The sequence below is a fragment of the Syngnathus typhle genome, linkage group LG5 (genome assembly GCF_033458585.1).
Source record: "Syngnathus typhle isolate RoL2023-S1 ecotype Sweden linkage group LG5, RoL_Styp_1.0, whole genome shotgun sequence".
Taxonomy (NCBI): domain Eukaryota; kingdom Metazoa; phylum Chordata; class Actinopteri; order Syngnathiformes; family Syngnathidae; genus Syngnathus; species Syngnathus typhle.
This window is the reverse complement of record NC_083742.1, coordinates 19275946-19300187: the sequence shown is the minus strand read 5'-3', so window position 1 is coordinate 19300187 and position 24242 is coordinate 19275946. Positions and strand designations below refer to the sequence as shown.

Here is a 24242-nt window from a genome sequence, read left to right as displayed (position 1 = left end):
TCGTTTTATTTAATTGCCTACTCGTGCCAAATCGAGTGGCACTCCAGGAATGTACGGTTTTGGTGACTCAATCCGCTTTAATGTTGTGGAAAAATAAAAAGACTCACTCCAGCCACCCAGCAGATGGGCATGAATATAAGGAGTCATGTTTTTCTATTTGCTGCTCCTTTTGCCTTGAAGATGCTGAGTGCAAGGAAAACACCAGAGTGGGAATGCTTTGATAATAGGATTGGTTTTGCTCCCCTCGCTATTTCTCTGGTAATCACTTTTGTCACAGCGGATAATGGCAGTGAAAACAAACAGACCGACACCAGCATGCTTCTTTCCCACTTAACTTACTGCTTAGTATTCTAAAACACAGAACCAAAGGAAGCATTTATATCTGCCGGATAGATTCAATCTGTCTGTCAATCATCTGGGGAATTTATTCGAGTAAGATTAGTGCAAATTTACAAACTAGCTTGACACAATTTATTTTAAAATTTAAAATCTAAATTAAATTATTAAATTAAATTATTTAGTAATTATTGAATTAAATTTAAAATTTAAAATTGACTTTAAAAAAACAACAACAAAAAAACAAAGATTTTCTGATGCTGTCCTTCAGGCTTGCGTTTTCCCATTCGTATTTTGCCATGTATTTGAAGCAATGTGTAAATCTTCTCTCCCAAGGTACCAGTGATCCATATGTCAAGTTCAAGATTCAAGGGAAGGAGGTGTTCAGGAGTAAAACCATCCATAAGAACCTCAATCCTGTGTGGGATGAAAGAGCAAGTCTCCTGGTGGAAAGCCTGAGGGACCCGCTGTACGTCAAGGTTTGTCAAGCATCAAATGTATGGCCATGACAGGCCTAGCTCGAAAAATGTTGCTTGAGCTTTCCTTTGCTCACTGTTGCACTTTGTGTAGGTTTTTGACTATGACTTTGGACTCCAGGATGACTTCATGGGCTCGGGGTATCTCTACTTGGAGTCTCTGGAACATCAGAGGTCTGCTTTTTTGGTTTTCAAATTTGAGCTACATTCTACAATTTGAATTTGGGGCCACCATTTTCAATTTTCCTCAATCCGTTGTGCTGTCACAACATTTTCACTGATGAAACGTAACCATAGTGACGTTCCATTTTACCAATTATATACTCGAATTTGCATATTCTTATCTTTTGAAATATAACCAGAAGTTACTCATCACTTACTTCTTCTCCATATTGTTCTTTACGTGCATGTATCATTTCCTTTAAAAGGTTTTAAAAAGACTCAAACTCTATGTACACAAAGAGCTCCACTTAACTCGACTGTGGTTAAAAACAATCCTTTGCCTCCCTCTTGTGGTCACATGTGGAACCACATGCTCCGACCGTTTATTTATTTCTTCTTTACATAGCATTACAAACACTGCTATAAATAATTCATACAAGTGCCTTGCCAAATTTTAAAAAATGTTTTTTTTTAATTTATGAATTGTATATTTTATACACTGACAATATTACATGAATCAATAAAAAGCTTAAGAAGCTTTGCACTGCTAATCATACAAATGATATAAAAAATATAAATCAAAAATATTTCTATGCTCCCTTGTAGGACACTGGAAGTTACCCTGGACCTAAAGGACCCGCATTATCCAGACCACAATCTCGGCAGCTTGGACCTTTCCGTCACTTTATCACCCCGTGAGGGCGACATGAGAGATGCAGTAAGAATGCCGTTAACGTGATTGTTCCTCGCTCTGGTTCTTGACCTGAAAGTTTTCGCTTGATTTGAGCTCAATTACTGGAAACTACTCAAATCTGCAAGCGCATATGCAAAAAGTGCCAGTGTAATTAAGGCGTGGGTGTCAAAGTTTCTCGTCGTTCAAAGAGGACCGGATGTTTGCCCATGCGCTAGTTGCTTCCGACTTGCATTTATTTCTGTTCAATTATTTGTCTGCCTAATTGGACCCCCGCATGGTCGACCCAGAACAAGGCGGAATTCATGGGGGAAATACTTTATTCTGTTTGATCTGATGTCTTGGTTTTGCTGCTTATTTAGTTCTGCATTTCAGAGAGTCCGCACTTGACAGAACAAATAAACTCGATTTAGGTTAATCACCATTTTGGATCCTTCCAACTGCGAAGAAAATGAGTACAAGGGTTTATCTGTTGCCATGGATGAGCCAGAGATGACTCAAATTAAATTGAAAAGATAATCCATGCTTATATTAAATTAAAAAGTGTTGTAATCTATAGCTATGACTTTCAGGAAAAAAAAAATCCACCTGTTGCTAAACCGAACCTCAATTAATAAATATGACTAAATATATTACTGTTACATATTTTATTTGGATAAATATCACTAAATATAATACTATTATATTTATATACGTATATTTATACGTGCTAGAGAAAACACATTTGGAATCGGCACAATAAAAGTAATTCACGTGATTAAAAAATGCAGCGAGAATGTGTTGACCATAATAATCAAGGATTACTGCAATGAAAAAAAACAAAAACATTTTTATGTATGCATGTTTGTGTTTGACAACACAAGGCAAATGGCTCCTGCCTTATTCCCATGCATGATTGACAGATGCCTCACTCTGCTAATCTACCCCTCACCACGCTGTCACTCAAGCCACAACTAGCATCACAACACCTCACAGCAGCTAACCTGTGCCCCTGCAGCTTCAATTGGGAAACAGTGGGGGGTGCTGTAACGGCTTTGTCTCATTCACAGACCATGCTTTTGAGAAGGAACTGGAAACGATCTAGTAAGGTAAACTAAAAACGCATGTCACCCCCTCTAACCTGTGCACTTTTCACTGGTCTCCTCCTGGTACATGGATGGATTGTCTCCTTTCCTCTATCTTCTCATCCCTCTGTGCTCTTGCCATTTTTTCTTTCACGTTTGCACCGTCATCACTTTATTTTCCACAAGCTGCAATATAACTAACTAACTAACACAATCACACAAAACTACTTCTGAAATGAGTCGTAAGTTATAAAATACATTTTGATGGCTTTTGGTTTGTTTATTGCAGCTGCTGTGCCAGAAAATAAAGCCGTTTTATTTTCAGGGAGCTTAGGGAAATCATTTTATAAGCATGCTGATTGACAATGCAGGATCGTCATTTACGTCTCCTTCCTTGTGGTCGTTGGATGAACATCAAGAAGCACGTTTTGCCCTTTTCTGCTTCCGCGTATCGACTCACGCATGCCGTAAATCTTGTTTTGTATCGTACACGCAAAGTCCAGTTTCTCACTTGCTGTTATCGGCCGGATTTGGTTTGAAATGGCCGTGAATTCTTGCAAGATTTCAGAAAAGCGTCACCCCTTTCGATCTTGACTCCTAATTTCGAGACCCATTTGGAGTGCGCCCGGTTGAAGCCGGCCCGACGTCCTGCTGTATTGCGCCTTTGAAGTCTGCAAAATGGGCCACCCCGCCCGCGAGACGGGAATACGCGCAAACACTAACGAACTTGCAACCCCTCCCGGAAAAGGCGATGCTCTTGACTCCCCCCTTGGCCCCCCTCTTGCCTCCTCTGCATGGCTGCACACGGTTTTATTTTTACACCAACACTTTTTTAATGAAGCCATGAACATACATTAGAAGATGCAAAGTCGTCAAGAAATAGTTTGCGATAGTAATTACGAGTCAGAGGCAAGATTAAATCCAGGTCTCTCTCTTCACCACGAGGCAATTTCTTTTTTTGGCACTTCAAACATATTTCTCCTCCAAAAGTTGAACTGCGTACGAAGATTATAAAAGTAGATTTGTTTTCGACATTTCCAGCCCCCTGAACATCATCGGACGTCCTGCTGTGCTCTGGCGCAGGGATTCCCAAAGTAAACAGTCCTTTTTTTGTTTTTTCTCCTCCAGCAACCAAAATAATAAAGCGATGAGAGTATTGCTCGAGTACAACATCACGGCGACCTCCAATCATTAGCATGCACGGCCACATAGCATAAATTCACTTGTAGAAATCGGCGCTGCACGGGAGGTTCGATGAACGGCGAGGAGCCGTTCGCCGCGTTTAATGTCTGGAGAATAGAAATTAAGAAACCCCGTCTCCAGATCAAAGGGCTGCGCTTGTGCGGCAGGGTTGCTTGGGAGTTTAATGAAATTCATCTGCAAAACAAAAGCTATGCTAATAAATTTGCCCTAACAAGGAAAGAAGATGGATGAAAAGAGGGGGGAGGGAGGAATTGGATATTGTAATGATTCAAAGAGAGGTTAAATAGGCCTGTAAGTGGTTGGATTTAAATAGGTTGGCTCGTCATTTTAGAAAAGCTCAAATGAGAAACGTCTTGTGCTATTCTGGATGAGACGAGCCAAATGAATGATTTTTATTTTTCATAGCTATTGTTAGGCGCTGACCCCGAACATGGTACGCCACGTAATAAAAAAAAAGCATGCTAGGTCGAAAAAAGTTGGATTTTTGCCCCCTTGTGTTTCATGTTCATTATTATTTGCAGATTCCCTGTCAATAAAATGCCTTAAATCTGTGTTAATTAGGGGAGGGGTGAGTACTAATGCCAGATTTCGGTATCGGGCCAATAGCGGCCTTATTTTATGGTATTGAGTACTCACGAAGGCTGCCGATACCAGCCACCGATACCTAAGGCAAAAGAAAAAAAATCAGATTTTTCGTAAGTCCTCGGTGGTACCGGACATCAATGTCAAGTCTATTTTATTTAATTCAATTGGATTTCTTTCTAATATATGTGCGGATGCGTTTGCCCACGACAGTGTCAGAGTATGCGCCTGTCGGATGTACACCGAAAATCTCAACTGTGGCGAGGCATCGTCAGCATCAGTCTGATCGAAGGTCGCGGCCTCCAGCCCATGGACGACAACGGCCGAAGTGACCCATATGTTAAATTTAGGATGGGCCACCAAAAGTACAAGAGCAAGGTTAGCAAACGCGTCGCTAACTTGACATGTTTCACCCACGAGATTCATGCATTGCGCTTTTGTTGGCGGACCCCCAGACGATTCCCAAAACGCTGAATCCTCAATGGAGAGAGCAGTTTGACTTCCACATGTATGAGGAGCAAGGAGGCTACGTGGACATTACTGTCTGGGACAAAGATGCTGGCAAGAAAGACGACTTCATGGGAAAGTACAAGGATCTCTTATGTTCTTTTGAGACAGACCTTACGTATGTACAGATAAAAAGGGCTGTCCAAGCACTGGCGGAGCTAAAGGGGGGCTTGCATGGGCACTGGCCACCCCTGAAATATGCAAGGTGCAAGGCCAGATAATTGACGTTCGGGAATTTTCTTTCACATTTCCCTCTGTCCCTCGAAGGGAAAATATGGTGAATGTTGACCAAAATTTTCCAAATACCGTATTTTCCGCCCTATAAGGCGCACCTAAAAACCTAAATTTTTCTCAAAAACCAACAGTGCGCCTTATAGCCCGGTGCGCCTTATATATGGACCAAATTCCTAAATTTAAACTGGCCCAAAGCATTGTGTCATGAAATCAATCATAAGTGGCCCGCTGAAGACTATGAATCATGACTCAAAAAGACTATGGATCATTATTTTATGATTATAAAGTAATTTGTTTCCGTCTGAAGTTGAAATAAAAAAGATAAAATGGAGAATGATTTGATTTGGATTAAAAATCTGACATGATGCATTAATGGTGCGCCTTATAGTCCGGTGCGCCTTATATAAGGATAAAGTTTTAAAATGGGCCATTCATTGAAGGTGCGCCTTATAGGCCGGTGCGCCTTATAGGCCGGAAAATACGGTAATTGTTTGGGTTTGTAATTATTATTTTTCGTTTCCTTGTCCACCCCAACATTGTTAGAGCGACAATACATTTTGATCATACGTAATTCATAAAGGGTTCAGTTTGCCGAGATGATTTCACCACGGCTTTTATGTGTGCCCTTCAGGTGTACAATCGACTTGTCCCTCCTCAGTAAAGAACACACTCACAAGCTGGAGTTACTACTTGAGGAAGGCGAAGGTGTGCTGGTAATGCTGGTGACGCTCACGGCCTCCGCTGCCGTCTCCATCTCCGACATGTCGGTCAACGTGCTGGACGACCCGCATGAGCGACTGCAGATCAAGCAGAGATATGTGAGTTGTTATTCTAAAAAGACTTTATTTCGTGTAAGTCGATCATATTTTTCAGCCCACTTACATGGAATTGAAAAATTTGTCTTTTTTTTTTTTTTTTTGAGCATGATATTGTGTTTGTATTCCGAATTTTCCTCAACCTTCTTAACCGTGTAGTATTGGCCGCGGGGACCGCTGGCCTCCTAAGTGCAGCGACGGCATGTGATCAGAGGGGGGAGCTCTATGACCGAGAAAGCCACTGCGTCCCTCCGCGCTCACAAAAAAAGAGGGTGTGGAATGTGTGTGTAATAGGGGGCGAGAGGTAAAGGCTGAGGGTGGCACTGGAAGGGAAGGCGTGTAAAATGAAAAGAAAAAGCTATTTCACCCCTCTCACAACTCGTAGCGCCGCCGCCTTTCTGCTCGGCTGAAGGCCCAATTTTCTTGCCTTGGTTCCCCCCCTCCCCTTCACCATCACCTGCTTTCTACCATCCTTCCCATCACAGTAGCTCACTCAGCATCATCATCTCTTTGTCTGTGTCCGATGTGACCCTCCTGTTACATGACCAAAAAGGGACTGGAAGCTATCCACCTGTTAAAATACCGTATTTTCCGGACTATAAGGCGCACCTAAAAACCTAAAATGTTCTCAAAAGCCGACAGCGCGGCTTATATATGGACTGAATTCCTAAATTCAAACTGGCCCGAAGCATTGTGTCATGAAATCAAGCATAAGTGGCCCGCTGAAGACTATGAATCATGAATCAAAAAGACTATGGATCATTATTTTGTGATTATAAAGTCATTTGTTGCATCTGAAGTTGGAATAAAAAAGATAAAATGGAGAATGATTTGATTAGGATTAAAAATCTGACATGATCCATTAATGGTGCGCTTTATAGTCCGGTGCGCCTTATATAAGGATTAACTTTTAAAATGGGCCATTCATTGAAGGTGCGCCTTATAGTCCGGTGCGCCTTATAGTCTGGAAAATACGGTAATAAAAAGGTCTTTGAGGCATAAAATTGAGCAATTGAAGTACCACCGCTAATATCGAATAATTCTGTCCAAATCTGTCTTTCGGATAAAACACACGCTTTCATCCGTGTCATTACATAATGCGTCTTTCACTGTAGATAATTCAATTTTGACTAAAAAAAAAAAAAGGGCAGGCATTGATCTAATATGATTGTTATGATGAACTTTTTAAATGGTGCTGAACTTCATCATACAGTACCTACACTGAGTGGTAACAAGCGGCAACTACTTAAAATGCAGCCGCGTGCAACACTTGGTGACAATTGCCTTGGATGTGCTATTGCTCAGCGTAACCTTTCCTTCATCGCTAATTACTGCTTCCCAGACGTGCAGCGAGACAGCCCCGACGAGAGAGCGAGAGATTTATGTATTATGATGGCAAAGGAGCACACACACTAATGGCTCTTAATGGGCCTGGGGTGGCCGCGAGAAGAGTGGATGAGGGGGGAAGAGGAGGACGCGGTGACCTCCGCTGAAGAGCGCCGCCACCTCTGCACACGCACACCAGCGGACAGACGGTCAGATAACAAGCTGAAAGACGGACGTCGATTAAGTGAAAACCTCTCAGCGTGTATCCAACTCCATGATGGGTGTTACGTAATTTGCCCGATATCAATGAAATAATGACGAATATGGGGCGTAAAACTGCTAATATATACAGGCTAACATTTTAGGATATTAACATTCACCTATTTGAGGTCATCCATGAGGTCAGCCAATCACAGGGCTCATATGGACAAACATGAATTCACACTTGAATGAAGCTAAAATGAAATGCAGCAATGCAGAAAAAAAAAGAATGGACATTTATTTTTCGTTAAACGCCAAAGCATTCCTTTTGTCTTAAAGGCAGCATTTAAAATAAAGTTTGTGCATGAGATTGATGAGTAGTTTTCAAGGGTCAACATTTCAAACCTTTAATAACGTGTTCGCAAAGATATGGCAGAAACAAGTCAGAGTGAAAGTGTGTGTGACTATGTGAAGTCCAATCCGATTGGAAGAATTTATTTATTTATTTTTTTACACCAATCAATGATCATTATCGAACCCAAATTATCCCTGCCGGGTTGCCCATATGGTGCGACAAAGGGTTGATTTTGCTAGTGTGGTTTGCAGGCTAAAAATACCGCGACGGTCTCACATAGATTGGATCGTTTTTTTTTTGTTTTTTTTTCCCACATTGTGTTGTTTACTTTTTGTGTGGATAGGTGTCAATTCTCCCGGAGTTTTGGTACTAAATCAAAACACGTTTTCATCCGTGGCTAATTTTGAGAACTGTTAAAAAAAAAAAAAAATCTTTACCTTGAATTATTATTATTATTATTTTTTTTTTTAATAATTACCGTTGCTGCCTTAGTTAACTTTCTCAGTCAATTATTTTTTCCATTCTCTTGCGATCCACATGACCCAGGTTGTGTACTAATAGTATCCGGGTCACGGCACCAAATGAAAGTTTCCGGGGGGAACCTTCTCTCGGCCCTATTACGGTTAATGCTCGTCAGCCCCAAGTTTTCCTCCTCCATGCCCTCCCTTTGACTTGTTTTCTCTTTATCTCCTCTCCCAACAAGCATTTGTATATTTGCGTGCCCTAAAACAAAGAGTTACCCCTGCCTGTTTAAACACTCTGTACTTTTCCCTCGCTCTCTCCTTCCCCACCTCCCTCCCTCCCTCCCTCCCTCCTCATTCTCTCCCCTCTCATCTCCTTTACAGAGCTTTTGGACAATGATATCGCCAGAAACAGGCAGAGTCTGACAGAGTTGGTAATAATGAATTAAGTCTGTAGCCTGGCCTGACTCTGAGATTTAAATTATAATTACTCCTGTGGGGATGGACAGAGCGGTTATTGCCAGCGAGAGAGAGAGAGAGAGAGAAATAAATTGAAGTGAAGTGCATTTCCACTTGCTTTTAAGACGCGCCGACATGCTCCTCAATTTGGCCTCGGTGTACCTGAGTGTTTGGGCATGAACAAAAGCACCTGTGTGTGTGTGTGTGTACTTTTGAATTAAACCGGATTTGAACAAATATCTCTTTCCTGTTCAATCTGCTTCTTACATGGCCCTTTCATTTTCATACGGTGAATAGAAAAAGTTGACACACCCCTGTTCAAATGCCAGCTTTCTATGGCCTAAATAGTTGTGTTATAAATATAAGAAAACTTTTTCACCATTAACGTGACCGATTACTCGTTTAACATTTGAGCGGGGAAGTAAAAACTTAACAACTGAAATAAAATGTTTCCAACACAGTCACATTCAAACTTCATGCGCTTCACTTTTTACTTAGCCTCTCAGACAGGAAAAAATGTATGAAATAGTACATGGTTTCATAAATAATAATATAAAAATATTTTTAAATGATTCACATTTTTTCCAATCCCAAATTGGAACCAGGGGTGTCAACTTTTTTTCATATCAACAACACTTTTCTATTGTGCTGAAGCGAGTTGTCAGAAGGCCGCCTAATTGGAAGCGATTTCAAATGTCAGTTTCAAAGTGTTCATTTTTCATAGTAATTAAAAAAAAAAACCTCCATCTTAAACCTGTGGTGCACAGACAGATGCTTGTGATATAATAGCAACCTCCCAGGAAAGACTTTGCACTGAATGTGTGAGTAAACCTTTGAGTCCTCCTGTTTTGCTCCGCTCCAGACTGTCAATTGTGTTTCTTTTCTCCACTGGAGTGCTTCTGGCGTCAAGTCCTGGTGTGTTTTTATGTGTAAATATCCAAACCTTGCTATTCACGCCTCAGCCTCCTCACGTGAATCTCACCATTATTAGTGTTCCTGCCTGAGCTTCTTCCGGTTATTGTCAGGCTAACTCACAAGTTAAGGTCCCACCCGGTGAAAGCCATTTATTTGCATGACCCTTTTCAATGATCTCGTATATCAAATAAATTCTACAAAACTAAAAAAGTGTATCAAACGAGCTGGCATAGCTACTGTTGGAAGGGAATGTGCTCATTTGTCCTCCCGTCGGAGCCAGCTATAAATGCCAGCTCTATATTTTCAAATAAGGGCTGCTAAAGGACATTTTCTACCCTTTTCCTCCCTTAATGAAATGTCAGGCTATTGACCCATCTTTCTCTTAAATGCTAATTTGCCGGCCTCTTTGACCTTTCACCCCCTTGTCCTCGTGCCGTTTCAGAGCTTGTGGAGGTCGTTGCGCAACCTGAAAGACGTCGGCGTGGTGCAAGTAAAAGTCATCCGGGCTGAGGGCTTGATGGCTGCAGATGTCACAGGTAGGAAGGCAACGTTGCATCCCAGCAGCGGGATTTGGGAGCAAATTAATTGCAGTCGAGCCAAAATGTCAAAATTAATCGAGAAGTCATCGATTATCAAATCGGTCAAATTTATTTCTTACCTTGGAATTGTCTAAATCCTGTAATGTCAGATGCTTCGAAGTAACTATTCATTATTATTTTTTTAATTATTTATGAAAACCAAACAGATTGTTTGTGTTGAATCAAAACAAGACATTTGTAAAAATTTACTTTGCAAAATAATTGCCGCAGCAGTACCACATTAGCAGTACATTAATCCCTCTTGTCTGTTATTGATTAATTGTTATTTAGTTGTTTTTAATCACTTAATAATACCAAATAAAATATTTTGTAATGCACGTTCATGCAAAATTTTAATTAATTATTTTTTTATTTCAAAATGTATTTAGTTAATGGATAGATTTATCAATCCTAAAAATACTCGATAAAGACAGCCCTGCTTCATTTGTATTTATTACTTACTGAATACTTTCTGGGTGCACAACATCTTTATTTTCATTTTCCTATCCTCTCTTAGACTGCCAGTAACGTCAGCATTTGACTGATTGCATTTAATCATGTGCACAATGTTTGCGGCACATCATGCAGCACCATGAATTCAGACAGAGATAAAGTGTAATTTGGGGTTTGAGGGATTACGCTATGTTCACAGAGTGAGTTTAAGTCTTCTTTATAGTGGATTTATGCCGGACGCTAAATTTGTCTCTGTGTTTTTCGGGGGGGAAAAAGATGCAGGGTGCTCATTTGAATAATAGAGAAAAAGTGTGCATTTGAACCAACAAACGCGCCCCTCCCTCCTCCCTTTTTTTTTTTTCTCTCCACTTGCTCCCGCCGAATTCTCCATTCTCCATTAATTCTTACTTTTAATTAGGTCTGCAGTGGACAGGCCTAGTTTTTCACTTGGTATTATCTAGTTGAGAGTAGGGAAAGTGTGTGTGTGTGTTTCTCAATTGGAAGCAGCCACAGTCTGTTAGCCAATACAAAGTGGAACTGCTTGATTTGGGTTATTGAGACCGGGGCAGCCAGAGAGCAGCGGCTAATGGCTCTTGTGTTTCACTTGGAACTTAAATTTACTCCGTTTCACAGCTCATCATTCAGTCTGCGCTTCGTGGCTAACTTTCCGAAAAATGAACGCTGTTGCAAAGTTGTTTATTTGTTTTTTTGCTCTCCAGCCTTGTTTTTATCTTGGACTCTCCAAAATAAAACAAAAAAGCTTAAGCGCGTGTTTGTATGCAGGTGAATGTGTCGTATTGATGGTGTCGTATTTTCATTTTTCATTTTACATGCTGAACTAAAATTATGGAAGTGATAATCATCTCTTCCAGTTGCTCCATGAGAAAATGTAATGAAAAAAAAATAACCTTCTGTAATATTGCTCTTCACATCTACATGTGTTGCGCCACCGTTTGTGTTCCAAATGCTAATTGTAAGCTTGTCAAAGGTGTTTTTTCAGTCTGTGCTAGCTTGAAGGCTCTTTTCTGAAGAATTGCCGCTAATTATGAAGCGAGTCGAGTTTGCTGTCACCATACAACGCTTGTCCTGTATCTCAAAATTGGGCTTGCAAGTCAAAGCGAAAAAGTAATTTGATTCAAACGACAGCGCCAGTGCGTGTGTGACGGGCAGATCCAACAGCTCTGTAAGAGCGCCATGAGAGCCCTCAACGCATGCACACCCTATTTTATCAGTTGAGCCCAGGAGAGGGTCAGGAGCGAGGCGAGAGACAAACAGACGGACAGACAGAGAGTGAGAGGGGAGGTCACGCGGAGAAAAATAGTTCCCTCGCTCTTCTCTCGTCCCCATTCATGCTGCCTGTCCGTCTCCTTTTCTTTCTCACATCACACTCGCGCCATCTCTTACTCTAATTGAAGTGCTTTTGTGGCGTGGAATGAGAAGGATAACTGAAAACAGTCTGCAAAGCCAACAGTGTCCCTGGTCTTGCTCCTTGAGTAGATGCTTTACTATGAGACATTTCAATAGTCTTGCATTATCCGCAATTTCACATCCCGCTGGAGTACCACGGCATTCTTCTTTTGCATATGAGTGATTTTTTTTTTTTTTTTTTTTTTTTTTTTTTTTTTTTTGTAGTCCTTTTTAAGTAGCTTTCATATATATTTGGTCGATAAATAATAAAATGATCAAATAATGTTATTGATAATGTTTCTAATCTGATTATACGTAGTTGTAATTAAGGCCGTTGTACAATTTGAGTCATAAATATATTTATTTAGCTCTCATTTTATTCATTATTAGCATTAAGACTAGCTTGAAAAATGACAGAAACATACACAAAACTGGTGCCTTATTTTACAAATGTTTCATTCACAAACTTTCTTCAATTCCACTGAATTGACGATATTAAAAATGTTGTCGCGCAAAATGTTCAGGTCAAGAGCGCAGCCTGTCAAAAGTGATGAAATGCACGAAAAATGCAAATTGGGAAACTCTTGAATTATAATTAATTGTGATGAGCACCTCAAAGTCCCAAGCAACTTTAAGCTTTCCTGCGAGGCAATTACAGCCGCTTCCTCATCCGTGCCGCATTCATCCTCCACACTTATCTTAGGGCGCCCAGAAATGAGTTTGCACCCGCTCCCCTCCGGAGGCACCGTGGAGACGTGACCCCATGTGGGAGGAGCTTTACCTGGACGCTCGCTCAAATGTGAGCGTGTAATGGTTAAGACAGCTGCCTCTGGCGCTAGCGGCCGGTAGGGTGAAAGTTCATCGCCGGTGACGTCTGACTCTGCAGCGCCGCAACCTGTCAATCCATTAAAAAATGGAATATCAGGCTGAAAAAGCGGGACTCGGAGTTCTGTCATTTTCCATCCCTTCATTTCATTGATTGCAGTTCATTTTAATCTGTCTTGATTTTTTTATGCTTTGGATGATTTCATATCTATTTATGACTCAAACCCTTTATGGTTCAGTGATTATCAAAATAAATTCAAATGCTCACTGGATACCATGAAATAGATTTATTTTTAGTTCTGTGACTTTTTGCGTTGTTTATTGTTAATATCATGAAAAATCTGACTTTAAATGTGTTATGACCATGATCTGTCTTTGTTGGTTGAATGGATTTAGTTGCCAAATATGGTTCCTTGCCAAACAGGATTGACATTTTTAACATTAATGCCATAAGAACAGTAATAATCACCAATCACCCAAAATCACTCAAATTCAGAAAATGATTCATCCTGAAAGATGTAATCTTTTTAAAAATAAATGTTTTTTTTTAAAATTTTTTTTAAAGAGGGTGTACTTATTTGTGGAGCTGACCGTATTAAGAATAACAACCCAGCAAAACAAAGCCAATCCCACACAAACGCACGGAAGAGTATATCCTGCTATTTGAAGGGCTCATGTTTTCTATTGTCTGAGTCATAGCTGTCGATATCCCCCTTCAAACATGCTCACATCAATAAGACCCCCAACAAGCGATACGAGAGGCAACACCTACGGCACGGCATTGATCAGGGTGACATTTGCTTTGCACACCTACTAAATGTCCCGCCCTTGTCACAACGTTTGGAGAAAATCACACAGATCGATGACACTCGCACGCCGACAAATCCGTGCGCACATGCAAGCGCACAAACATAACACGCAAATGCCACCGGGGGATTGAACTCAATTCCAACTTCATTGAGTGTTCTTGGTCATAGCTAATGTGATGATTTAGAGTCCTCTTCATATTTTTCCCGGGAAACATGTGACATATTTTGTTTAAATGTTTTTGGCCCAGCCTTTTCACATTTTAACATGTACTTTTTTTGCATATATATATATATATATAGGCGGCTCGGTGGCGCACTTGGGTAGCACGTCCGCCTCACAGTTAGGAGGGTGCGGGTTCGATTCCACCTCCGGCCCTCCCTGTGTGGAGTTTGCATGTTCTCCCCGGGCCCGTGTGGGTTTTCTCCGGGCACTCCGGTTTCCTCCCACATCCCAAAAAACATGCTTGGTAGGCCGATTGGAAACTCCAAATTGTCCCTAGGTGTGAGTGCGGGTGCAAATGGTTGTTTGTCTCTGTGTGCCCTGCGATTGGCTGGCAACCGGTTCAGGGTGTCCCCCGCCTACTGCCCGATGACGGCTGGGATAGGCTCCAGCACGCCCGCGACCCCAGTGGGGACTAAGCGGTACAGAAAATGGATGGATGGATATATATATATATTTATTTTATTTATATTTTATATTTATATTTCAAAAATTTGGGGTCACAAAATTGTTTGTGTGACCCCAAACTTTTGAACGGTAGTGTAAATATTATTATAATAAAATATTATGAATTAAATATGATAAATTATATTTTATTTGTATAAGATTATATATAATCTAGGAATATAAGTATACATATATATTACAGAAGATTATATATATAATCTATTAATAATTATCTAAATAAATATATACACTACCGTTCAAAAGTTTGGGGTCACCCAAACAATTTTGTGACCCCAAATTTTTGAACGGTAGTATATATATATTTTCTTTTCTTTCTTGTCCTGTCTAGGTAAGAGTGACCCATTCTGTGTAGTGGAGCTGAGTAACGATCGGCTGCAGACTCACACCGTTTACAAAAACCTTAACCCGGAGTGGAACAAGGTCTTCACTTTGTGAGTATAGTTGTTTAAAACTGCTCTAATATAAAAAATAATATATGCTTTAATCTACAATGTTCGTGTATATACTGGAGCAGAGTAACTCTATCGAAGTTTTCTCAGCTCCATCAGTATTGAGTCCAAAGTTGTGGAATTCCCAGTGATGGGACATTTAATCATTCTTTGAGTGCACATAGCCTCTTTTCTATACATAACATCGGCCAACTTGATAGCCTACTTTTACAAATATGACACCACTCTACTTATCCTTGCACAAATGTAGTCCACTGACACATCATGTGCTTTGATAGATTCCAAAATGTATGCAAAGCAATTGTAAAGGCTTCACCTTTCAACTTGTCTTGTCTAAAAGAATGAAAGCGAGCTTTTGTGCTGAGGCCTGGCTTCTTGTTGTCATCCAGTAACGTGAAGGACATCCACACAGTGCTTGAGGTCACCGTCTACGACGAGGACCGAGACAGAAGCGCAGACTTCCTGGGGAAAGTGGCCATTCCTTTACTCAATGTGAGTCCAACTGTGGATTTTTTTTCTTCAAACATTGAAGTTATAAAAAGCATAGGTTATTTTTGCACACGCACAGACGAGTCCGTTTGCTTTCGAGATGACAGACAGGAATAGTGATGCGACGACATAGACTGATGGGTCCAAAAAAAAAAAGACTGATGTGTGAGAAGAAAGGAAGCACGTTAGGAAAATGACACTGATCAAGAGATGAAATGACACCATTGTAGGAAATGTTTCTATACGTGTGACTGAAGCGTGTCGTATATATCCGGGCCGGGCCGAGCCGGGCCGGGCCATGTGATTCCCCAGGATAGCTAATTTCTGTTTGACAGAGGCGAGCTGCTGTGGGTAATGAACAGGTACTTGTCAGAGTTGCCACAGTTGTTTTGGGTTCCCTGTCAACGCCGGCAGCCGGGGTTGAAAGGTGGCCCGGGGAGCCGATTCAGTCGGGTATTGCCAGACAGACGCCTGTCATGTCCCTCTCCCACAGATCCAAAATGGAGAACGCAAAGCCTACGCCTTGAAAAGCAAGGAGCTGACAGGGCCAACCAAAGGGGTCATCTTTCTTGAAATAGACGTCATTTTTAACGCTGTAAGTTTTTTTTTTTTTTCCCCCCTCTTTAGATTCTTCTCCCGTATTTAAAAAAAAAAAATGTTTGTCCCCCATCCTCTTGCTCACCCCATTCTATCCCCCGCCTTCCCTCGTTCACATCTCATTCTTCGTCCGTTTTGGCTCAAATTATGGAAGGCTCCTTCTCAGCATCCTTTGTTCATTCTCACTGTGTGTGTGTCCTGTAGCCGCCATCTTATTACTCACCCCCCCCCTCACCCGCTTGCTCCAACCTCACACGAGTGTGTGTGTGTGTGTGTGGGCTATGCATGTGTTGCAATCTAGGGAAATATTTAGCGATCATCACTTTAATTTGGGTCAATAATTCACTTGGTTGTTCTCTGTTGTCTTCCAGGTGAAGGCTGGTCTCAGGACGTTGATCCCCATTGAGCAGAAGTATATTGAGGAGGAGCCCAGAGTGTCCAAACAGGTCAATAGCTCTCTAAATTCTTTATCCAGAAAATATTAGAAAAATGTGTGAATTTTTGTTGGTGCACTTTGTTTTTTTTTGGAAAAACTGCTTGAAATGTTCACTTATTATACAAAAAATAGATGTTTGACGACTTGTTGGAAGACATTTTCATTGTCACTCAAAATCAAAAATCGTGTCTCCTAAAATCAAACGAAAATAAAATGTGTTAGACACACATTTAAATATTCACCAAATTTTAAAATACTTTTTTTGCTGGATAATGCATCACATGTACACTAAGTAAAAATAATAATAATTCTCATGAAAGTATTTTTAAATATAAATGTATTGTAAAATCTACATATAATATATTTTTTTTGATAAAAATGAAAATGCAACCATAGGAAATTAAATATATAAATGTGCAATAAAATAATTACTAAATATATTTTGGTGATCCAAGGAATCCTGGATTCCAAATAATTTCTTTTCAAAGTAATTTGTTTATCTTTAAAATTACATTTTGGTTGAAACATTGTAATGTCAGGATTCCATCATCATAAATATCATGTGGCTATATTTCATGTGTTTGCTAATCCTATGCTAAAGATTTACCCCATTTCAATACAATAAAACAATGGCATAAAAATAAAAGTTACCTGAAATGAGCCAGCGCACATTTCTATGATCACAAATACACGTCTACCCCGGCCGGCCGGGCGTGTCGTAAGCGCTAACCGGCGAGCCGGGCATCGAGCGGCATCTCGTCAAGCCCAACGACTGTGCGGGCAAGATAAAACAAGGTGATTGAAGAGGGAAAACAGCGTTTCATTTTTGTTTCTTCTCTCCTCTCTCCCTTCTCTCATCTGTCAGCCGCCTCGCATCCACCCCGGCTGGGTGAATAGAAATGTCAAGCTGTCAACTGCGGGGTGCATAAGTAGATTGGCCGTCCTTATAGATGGCCCTTTTTTGCCATTGCTGCTTTGCACTTCATTGTCACGCCGCTCAGTGTGGCAGCAGCACAAAGGGCTGAATGGCTGGGGCCGGCCCACATCACACATGTCATATGAGGGACCGCACTAGTCAATGCTGCGCCATGCCCTGCCACACACATCACTCGCCAACACACTGCGACACACACAAACATCTCCCGTACTGCCCTCGTTTCAAACCTCCAGTGGCAGAATCTCAATCTCACCTCTGACTCGTAGAGATGACCCATGTCAGCGTCTCACAATGATGATGTCACTGGCTGCTTTGGAAGGCTTGTGTGCCATTCCCCCCCCTACTGTTGCTTGCTGATTAGTTGGAAGAAAAGTATCTGCCAAAGACGTTCTACTTGAAGACCTGACCACTTAGGAAGGTCTTTTTCGACAAACGACTAAGGCACTTGTGAAGGAAATACAAAAATTTTCCACCCTTCAACAACTGGTACAGCACCATTTTTCCTTTGGTCAACTATCGAAATAAATAAATAAATAAATAAATAAATAAATAAATAAATAAATAAATAAATAAATAAATAAATAAATAAATAAATAAATAAATAAATAAATAAATAAATAAATAAATAAATCCATCCATCCATCCATCCATCCATCCATCCATCCATCCATCCAAACTAAAGTCGTATGATCTAAATTTTTTAATGACTTTTTCTGGTCTTTTTGATTCTCCTCCATACCGAGCGAGCTCAGTCCTTATTAGGCTGTCCAAACAAGCGCAGAACGATATTCCCATGGAGCCCACAGAGCTTTATTTTTGAAGTGAGGTCAAAGCTACAAATCGTCAGCTAAAGTGACGCGATCCTTCATTTTGCAAAGTGACAGCAAAATGAGATACGGCGAGGTTTAAATTTCTCTTATTAGGAGATGAGGAGACTTTATCACCCCGACTCCAACCGATGCATAAAAACAAAAAGTCTCCGAGCTGCACATCTTGACAACGTCAACATTTTCACATGGTCGCTGACGTCAACGATACGGCACATAATAAGCCCTTCGTTTATCCTCCGTTCCTAATGGCATCCTTCTTCTCTCCTGTCGACTTTGCAGCTGCTGTTGCGCAACTTCAACAGAGTGAGGCGCTGCATCATGTTCATCATCAACACCGGTTATTACATCAACAGCTGCTTCGAATGGGAATCTCCCCAGAGGAGCATCTGTGCCTTTGTGGTGAGTAGACGTTGCCTCGCATGCTATTCGGCGCAGGAGTTGGGCCTGCTGGCTCAATACAGCACTGTATTATTATTATCTTTTTATCTATAAGGCGCACCAACGTGCATTACTGCACATTAAGGGAAACAAACTAGTGCCGCAAGTAGGTCAAACTGAACTTAATTTGACATCCATACATAAGGAAAAATTCAAAATGAAAGCACTTGAAGTGTGCCTTATAGTACGGAAAAATTCAGCATTAATTAAATAAATGAAATAAAATATACCATTAATCAAATAAATGAAATGCCTCATTTTATAACTGCTGGGAAGGAACCAGTCTTGATCAAGTAGAAAAAAAAAATGGGAAGCATAGATAAGGAAAAATTCAAAATGAAAGCACTTGAAGTGTGCCTTATAGTACGGAAAAATTCAGCATTAATTAAATAAATAAAATAAAATATATCATTAATCAAATAAATGAAATGCCTCATTTTATAACTGCTGGGAAGGAGCCAGTCTTGATCAAGTAGAAAAAAAATATGGGAAGCATACATAAGGAAAAATCCAAAATGAAAGCACTTGAAGTGTGCCTTATAGTACGGAAAAATTCAGCATTAATTAAATAAATAAAATAAAATCTATAATTCATCAAATAAATGAAATGCCTCATTTTATAACTGCTGGGAAGGAGCCAGTCTTGATCAAGTAGAAAAAAAAATATGGGAAGCAATCACACTTCATCTGCATCTGAAATTAAGAGGTGGATTGTGATTGGACGGCAGATTACCTGCAGGACAAAATGTTTCAAAGAGCAAGCGGACTCGTCTTGCTCGGTCGGGGTTGAACTATCGGCGGCGTTTGGCTGACCTAGTTTGGTGTGGTCTTGCGTGTGTTTATTTGTGTGCGGGCAGCGCGGCTCAAGATGCCATCACATGGGTCGGACATATTGATCCGTTAACATTTTCCCAACTGTGTGTGCGTGCGTTCAAGTGGCACATTTTCGCTCTGGTAGCGCCGCACTTGCCATTAAGGAATTGAAAGGGAAGTGCCAAAAATGGGACTGACACAAAGTATGCATCGAGTTCCTCCGGTTCTGAGTAACTGTGCATTATTGTACGTACTTCAATCGAGTATTTCAAGGCAATAAAATGGGAATGTAGGCCAAGGACAAGGTGTTTTATAGTTTATTGAAAGGCTGAAATTTTTGCTTTTCCTCACGAGCCCCTCCCACTCGTGCGAGTGTGTTGGCGTAGGAGTGTGCACTTAGCTAAAAGCATCAGTGTTTAGGACCTCTCCTTTACACAGGTTAACCCCCCCCCCCCCCCATTTCTTCATCACTCTCTCTCATCCCTCTCTCACTTCCAGAGGCCTCTTAATCACTTTGCTCATCTCTTTAAGTGGCTTTTTATTCATCTGGCCAAGGTGATGCGTTTCTGAAGGTGTGTGTGATTATGGGCATATGTGTGTGTGTGTGTTATCCGTCTTCCCGGACAGATGTTGCACTTAACTTTTCAGAATGGCCCTCTTTAGCTTGCAGAGGTGGCGTAGCGCCGACTTCTAAATGTTATAAGTGCGTGCTATCATTCTGCAAAGCGGGCTTTGCTTTATTTGCACTTTTGGAAAGATTGAAAATGCTGCAGCATGGCATTCACGTCTTGCCTGCCAGATTTGGCATTTCCATTGGCATGTTGCACAGCTGCGATGGCGTGGTCTCACATGCAGCGTTGCTCACTCGCGCCCACGCTTGCGTCTCCCACCCATCCCGATGGTGGAAAAAGAGCCGCGGCGAGGAATTGGCGCCGCAGAGCGGCCCGCCGTCACCTCCTGTCCCGCACGATGGCAGGTGGCGCTATGACTCTCCTTCTTTTCCACTTTCCGCACCTGCAAGGTGCGTCTTCCTATCGAGATCCTCTGGCGTCCCTGGAAAGCCGGGGCGGGTTGGATTCACGTGCCGCCTCCAAGCAGACGAGGCCGTTATTGCCCCGGAGACCACCGGCCTCCCGGCTCTTCCTCCAAACAAATTTGCTGTAACTTTATCTGCAATTGGGCCTGGGATCGGAGGCAAATAGAGGCGGCTTTGTGAGGCTCGGGGAAGGCCGAGGGCAGCCAGCCGGGGGGGTTGTCGGTGGGGAGGCAGGGGAAATGATACTGGGCGCTTTTATGTCAGGCAAAGTAGGACTCTTATCAGGAAGAGAGCCCAGACAAGGGAGCTACTTGGAGAGGAAACTGGAGCACCTATCACCTGCTTTGCATTTAGATAAAAATTCAGCCTGGTGAAATAAAAAAAAAGGCAAAGACAGGTACAGAAGCATCTTTTGGTGTGTGTGTGTATTCACACGTCGTGCAGTGTCACACAAACTGGAGGAGTCAGTGGTACACGGCACACCACTCCAGGTCTCTTTAAATTGCTCCTTTGACTCCTCTTCAAAGAGAACTGTCTTAACTTTAAAAACTTCTCCAGTCGTGGCTTCGTCTTTGCCCACAGCAAGGGACAACTTTGAACAATTTACTTGAACATTTTACCGCTTTTCTTGTGGAAACGTAGCGTCAAGACTAACACGGAATACCAAGTCGGAGTTTAATCACCGGAGATAACGACTCGTGAATGAGAAAAATGGCGCGGAATTATGCCAGATGTCGTCGGAGTTCACTCGTACGCCATCAACCTAAATCAGAAGCAGTTCAGAGCTTCCAGTTTGCTTTTTGGCTGCTGTGTTCTGCAGGCGTCCAGCAGGGGGCAGTCTAGCACCACTGAATGATGCTTTAGGGGAGGCCCGGTCCAAAGCAGGGACCGCAGTCTCTTCCCCTCTCTCTCTCTCTGGAGTTACATCAAACTTAACAGGACTTGTGCTTCGCTATCTGGCAACACTTAGTGCCAGCGTGGAAAATGATGTAAGCGAGATAAAGGCGACCTCTGAAATCCAAACTTCGCTTTCACTCCACTGAGACGGAACAGGGGAAAAGTTTGCCTGGTGTGCGGTTAATGTAAGCCAAAGTACTGAATATTACCCTCCCACAGTGCCGCGGCGAGGACGCGGGCTGTGTTTTGAAACAAATAACGCCGGCTCCAGCTCTCCATGAGCGCTGACTGCTTGAATAAAACATTTGGACTTTGGCGTGTTGTTGACATCCTTTTTTTTGTTCAGGGGATTTCTTAATATTGAACCAGGCATCAAAGAATTACGCAATCCAACTGCAGGGATTGTCAAAAACAATTAGGGTATTGATTTTTGCTCCTTGTTATTCCAGCTAAATGGATGGCCATCATGATTTGGCTTTTATGTTTGGTCCATTTTGGTCTTATTGCAAAGTCACCTCAGTAAATGAATTAATTGTAACCCCCAGTTTATTTGAAATGGCTTACCATTTCACTAATATTGTCTTAAGTGCGTCTTTAAAAAAAAAAAAAAGTCAGGATGGACCTCAGTGGGCTGAGATAAAGTGCAATTTATTTTCACTTGATTATATTTTCTTGATTTACAATACAATACTGATAGTCCAGGTAATGCCTTTTATTCTTAAAATAGAATTGAATTAAAAATGTAATTCAGGAAATTCCGCATTATGTTCATCAATGAAATATTTTGCGTAAAGAGTACGTCGGCTCAAACAGACAAGCTACAGTCAATTTTTATTCACGGTACAGTTAAATGCAAAATGATTTCTCACGATAAACCATCACAGATGGCTCCAAAATGTCCACGGCCACAAAGTCCGATCTGAAGCTAGACAGCTTCACTACCTTTTCTGCTATGAGCGTCCCGTTTTTGTTCTGTTGTTGTTTTCTTCCCTCTGCCTTTTTGTGGTCACTGACATCCACAGCGGGCTCCTTCCCACTCCCTCATCCCCAGGCGAAGAGCTTGCAATGTAGCGTCGGGAGCGATGGGGGGTGGCCGCCGTGATGGACCGGTCTTGCTGGATCCGTCCAGGCACCGCGGGGCCATTGCTAACCAGCCTGGGGGGGGGGGGGGGGGGGGCACGAAGATGGGGCAGGGCCGTCCGCTTCTGAGCTGGTGCTTGTTCCAGCTGCCTGTCACAACGTGGCCCTCAGCTACCGCAGCCCAATGGAAGAGAAATGAAAGGGCGAGCACAGGTTAACAGCCTTAAGGGAACTTTTTTTTTAATATATGAAGATTTGAAGCAAACGTCAGGACAGTAAGGTGCAGCTTGTGTGATCTCAACATGCACAGAATGTATTACTGTTGTGCTCATACTAATATTTATTATTGTGTATTTAGAACACAAACAGAGAAATGGTTGTAATTGTTTATTTATAACTTCAAGAGCCCCTTTGTACATTTTAGTACAGTGGCGTGTCGGCACCTCATTTGCACAGCGTTTGATTAGACGTGTTTTAATTAACGTTACTGATCTTGCACGTTTGGAGTCTTGATGGTTTGTAGGAAGTTGGATATTTTTAGAAGGTTAAAATTTGGCGGTGCATTGCTGTTAGTGATGGGAAGTGGTCTTTTTAGCTTTAAATAATATTCAAAACTATTTTTTGGTTTTAGGAATTATACGATCCCATGGTTTTGGGTACGCACTCTCAAAGTCGGTTCCTTTTGGGACGCTATTTATTTATTGGACCAGCAGTTTTATTTATTTATGAGAAAAATACATTCCTCATTGTGACCATTATCTTTAATTCATGCTTGGTTTGTTTGTGCTTAATTTGAAATTCAGTTTAAGGTCTTTTTTTTTTTTTTTTTCCTTATCATAAACTTCTTATTATGAGTTTCCAAACTTTTCTGTGATAAAGGAGACAAAACAAGTTTTTTTTTTTTTTTGTTCAGATGCCGAGTTGCATGTGTTCATGTGTGGGTGGGTGTAAAGACATTTCTATACTGATGGCTGAGCGATGAATGTGCCCACTCTTATGTTTCAACAGAAGTACATGCGCACGCTCTCCTTTTGAGAAGAGAATACGCCTTTATTAGGCCAACAATGGGGAAACTTTTTTTCCCCGCAGCAAAGTGGTAAAGTACTATTAAAAAAAAAAAAAAAAAAAGTACGAGTGGCATCTCTGGCAAGTGTACAATTAATATCGAACAATCCATTATTGGCATGTTGATCATCTGCTGTTCACTGAAAATAAGAAATCCAGTACTTTAAAAATACATGAACAATATTTTTAGCATTTGTATTTATTTAAATGTTTATTAATTTCACAAAATATCTCAGTAACATGATCTGAAATGGTGAATACAATGCCAGCAGCCTGCATCATGAGCAATTTCCCTTTCTCACAAAGACTAAAAAGGCTTGTCAAGGGCCGAATGCTGTTTTTGTTTTATCTTTTATCAAAGGTTAATTTTCAGACGGTGCCTTACTTGTTTGCTGATGAGAGGGGAAGCGTCGAGGTTATGGTTTTGGCAGCTGGGTGCAGAGGCGAGCCATACGAGTCTTCGATGGGGTATTGCGGCTTGGAGTGACAGGGTTAGGGACTCGGGGTGTGGTCGGTGTGAACTAGGTCAGATGCTGGGCTTGAGTGGCGAAGGGTCAGAAAGCATCAATGACCTCAGCCCCCCGCCCGGGATGATTGGCATGAGGGACGGCTTGTGCTCATCCTTCCT

At 41.5% G+C, this 24242-nt stretch overlaps 1 protein-coding gene across 17 annotated transcripts in view; it reads left to right on the top strand.

Moving 5' to 3' along the window:
• Positions 1-24242, top strand: part of mctp1a (multiple C2 domains, transmembrane 1a) — a 64824-nt gene that overhangs the window by 13016 nt on the left and 27566 nt on the right. For 15 of the 17 annotated variants that reach the window (XR_009714371.1, XR_009714370.1, XR_009714374.1 and 12 more), the window contains 13 exons: positions 673-815; positions 907-986; positions 1581-1692; positions 2715-2753; positions 4728-4892; positions 4970-5100; positions 5887-6073; positions 10230-10323; positions 14876-14978; positions 15386-15488; positions 15979-16080; positions 16454-16528; positions 18565-18684. Coding sequence is in view for 12 of the 17 variants with exons in the window: in XM_061277759.1 (XP_061133743.1) it covers positions 673-815; positions 907-986; positions 1581-1692; positions 2715-2753; positions 4728-4892; positions 4970-5100; positions 5887-6073; positions 10230-10323; positions 14876-14978; positions 15386-15488; positions 15979-16080; positions 16454-16528; positions 18565-18684 (1454 nt within the window). In the remaining 5 variants the exon portion in view is untranslated. The remainder of the gene's footprint in view (positions 1-672; positions 816-906; positions 987-1580; positions 1693-2714; positions 2754-4727; positions 4893-4969; positions 5101-5886; positions 6074-10229; positions 10324-14875; positions 14979-15385; positions 15489-15978; positions 16081-16453; positions 16529-18564; positions 18685-24242) is intronic. The other 2 variants (XM_061277760.1, XM_061277771.1) reach the window with 1 other exon arrangement.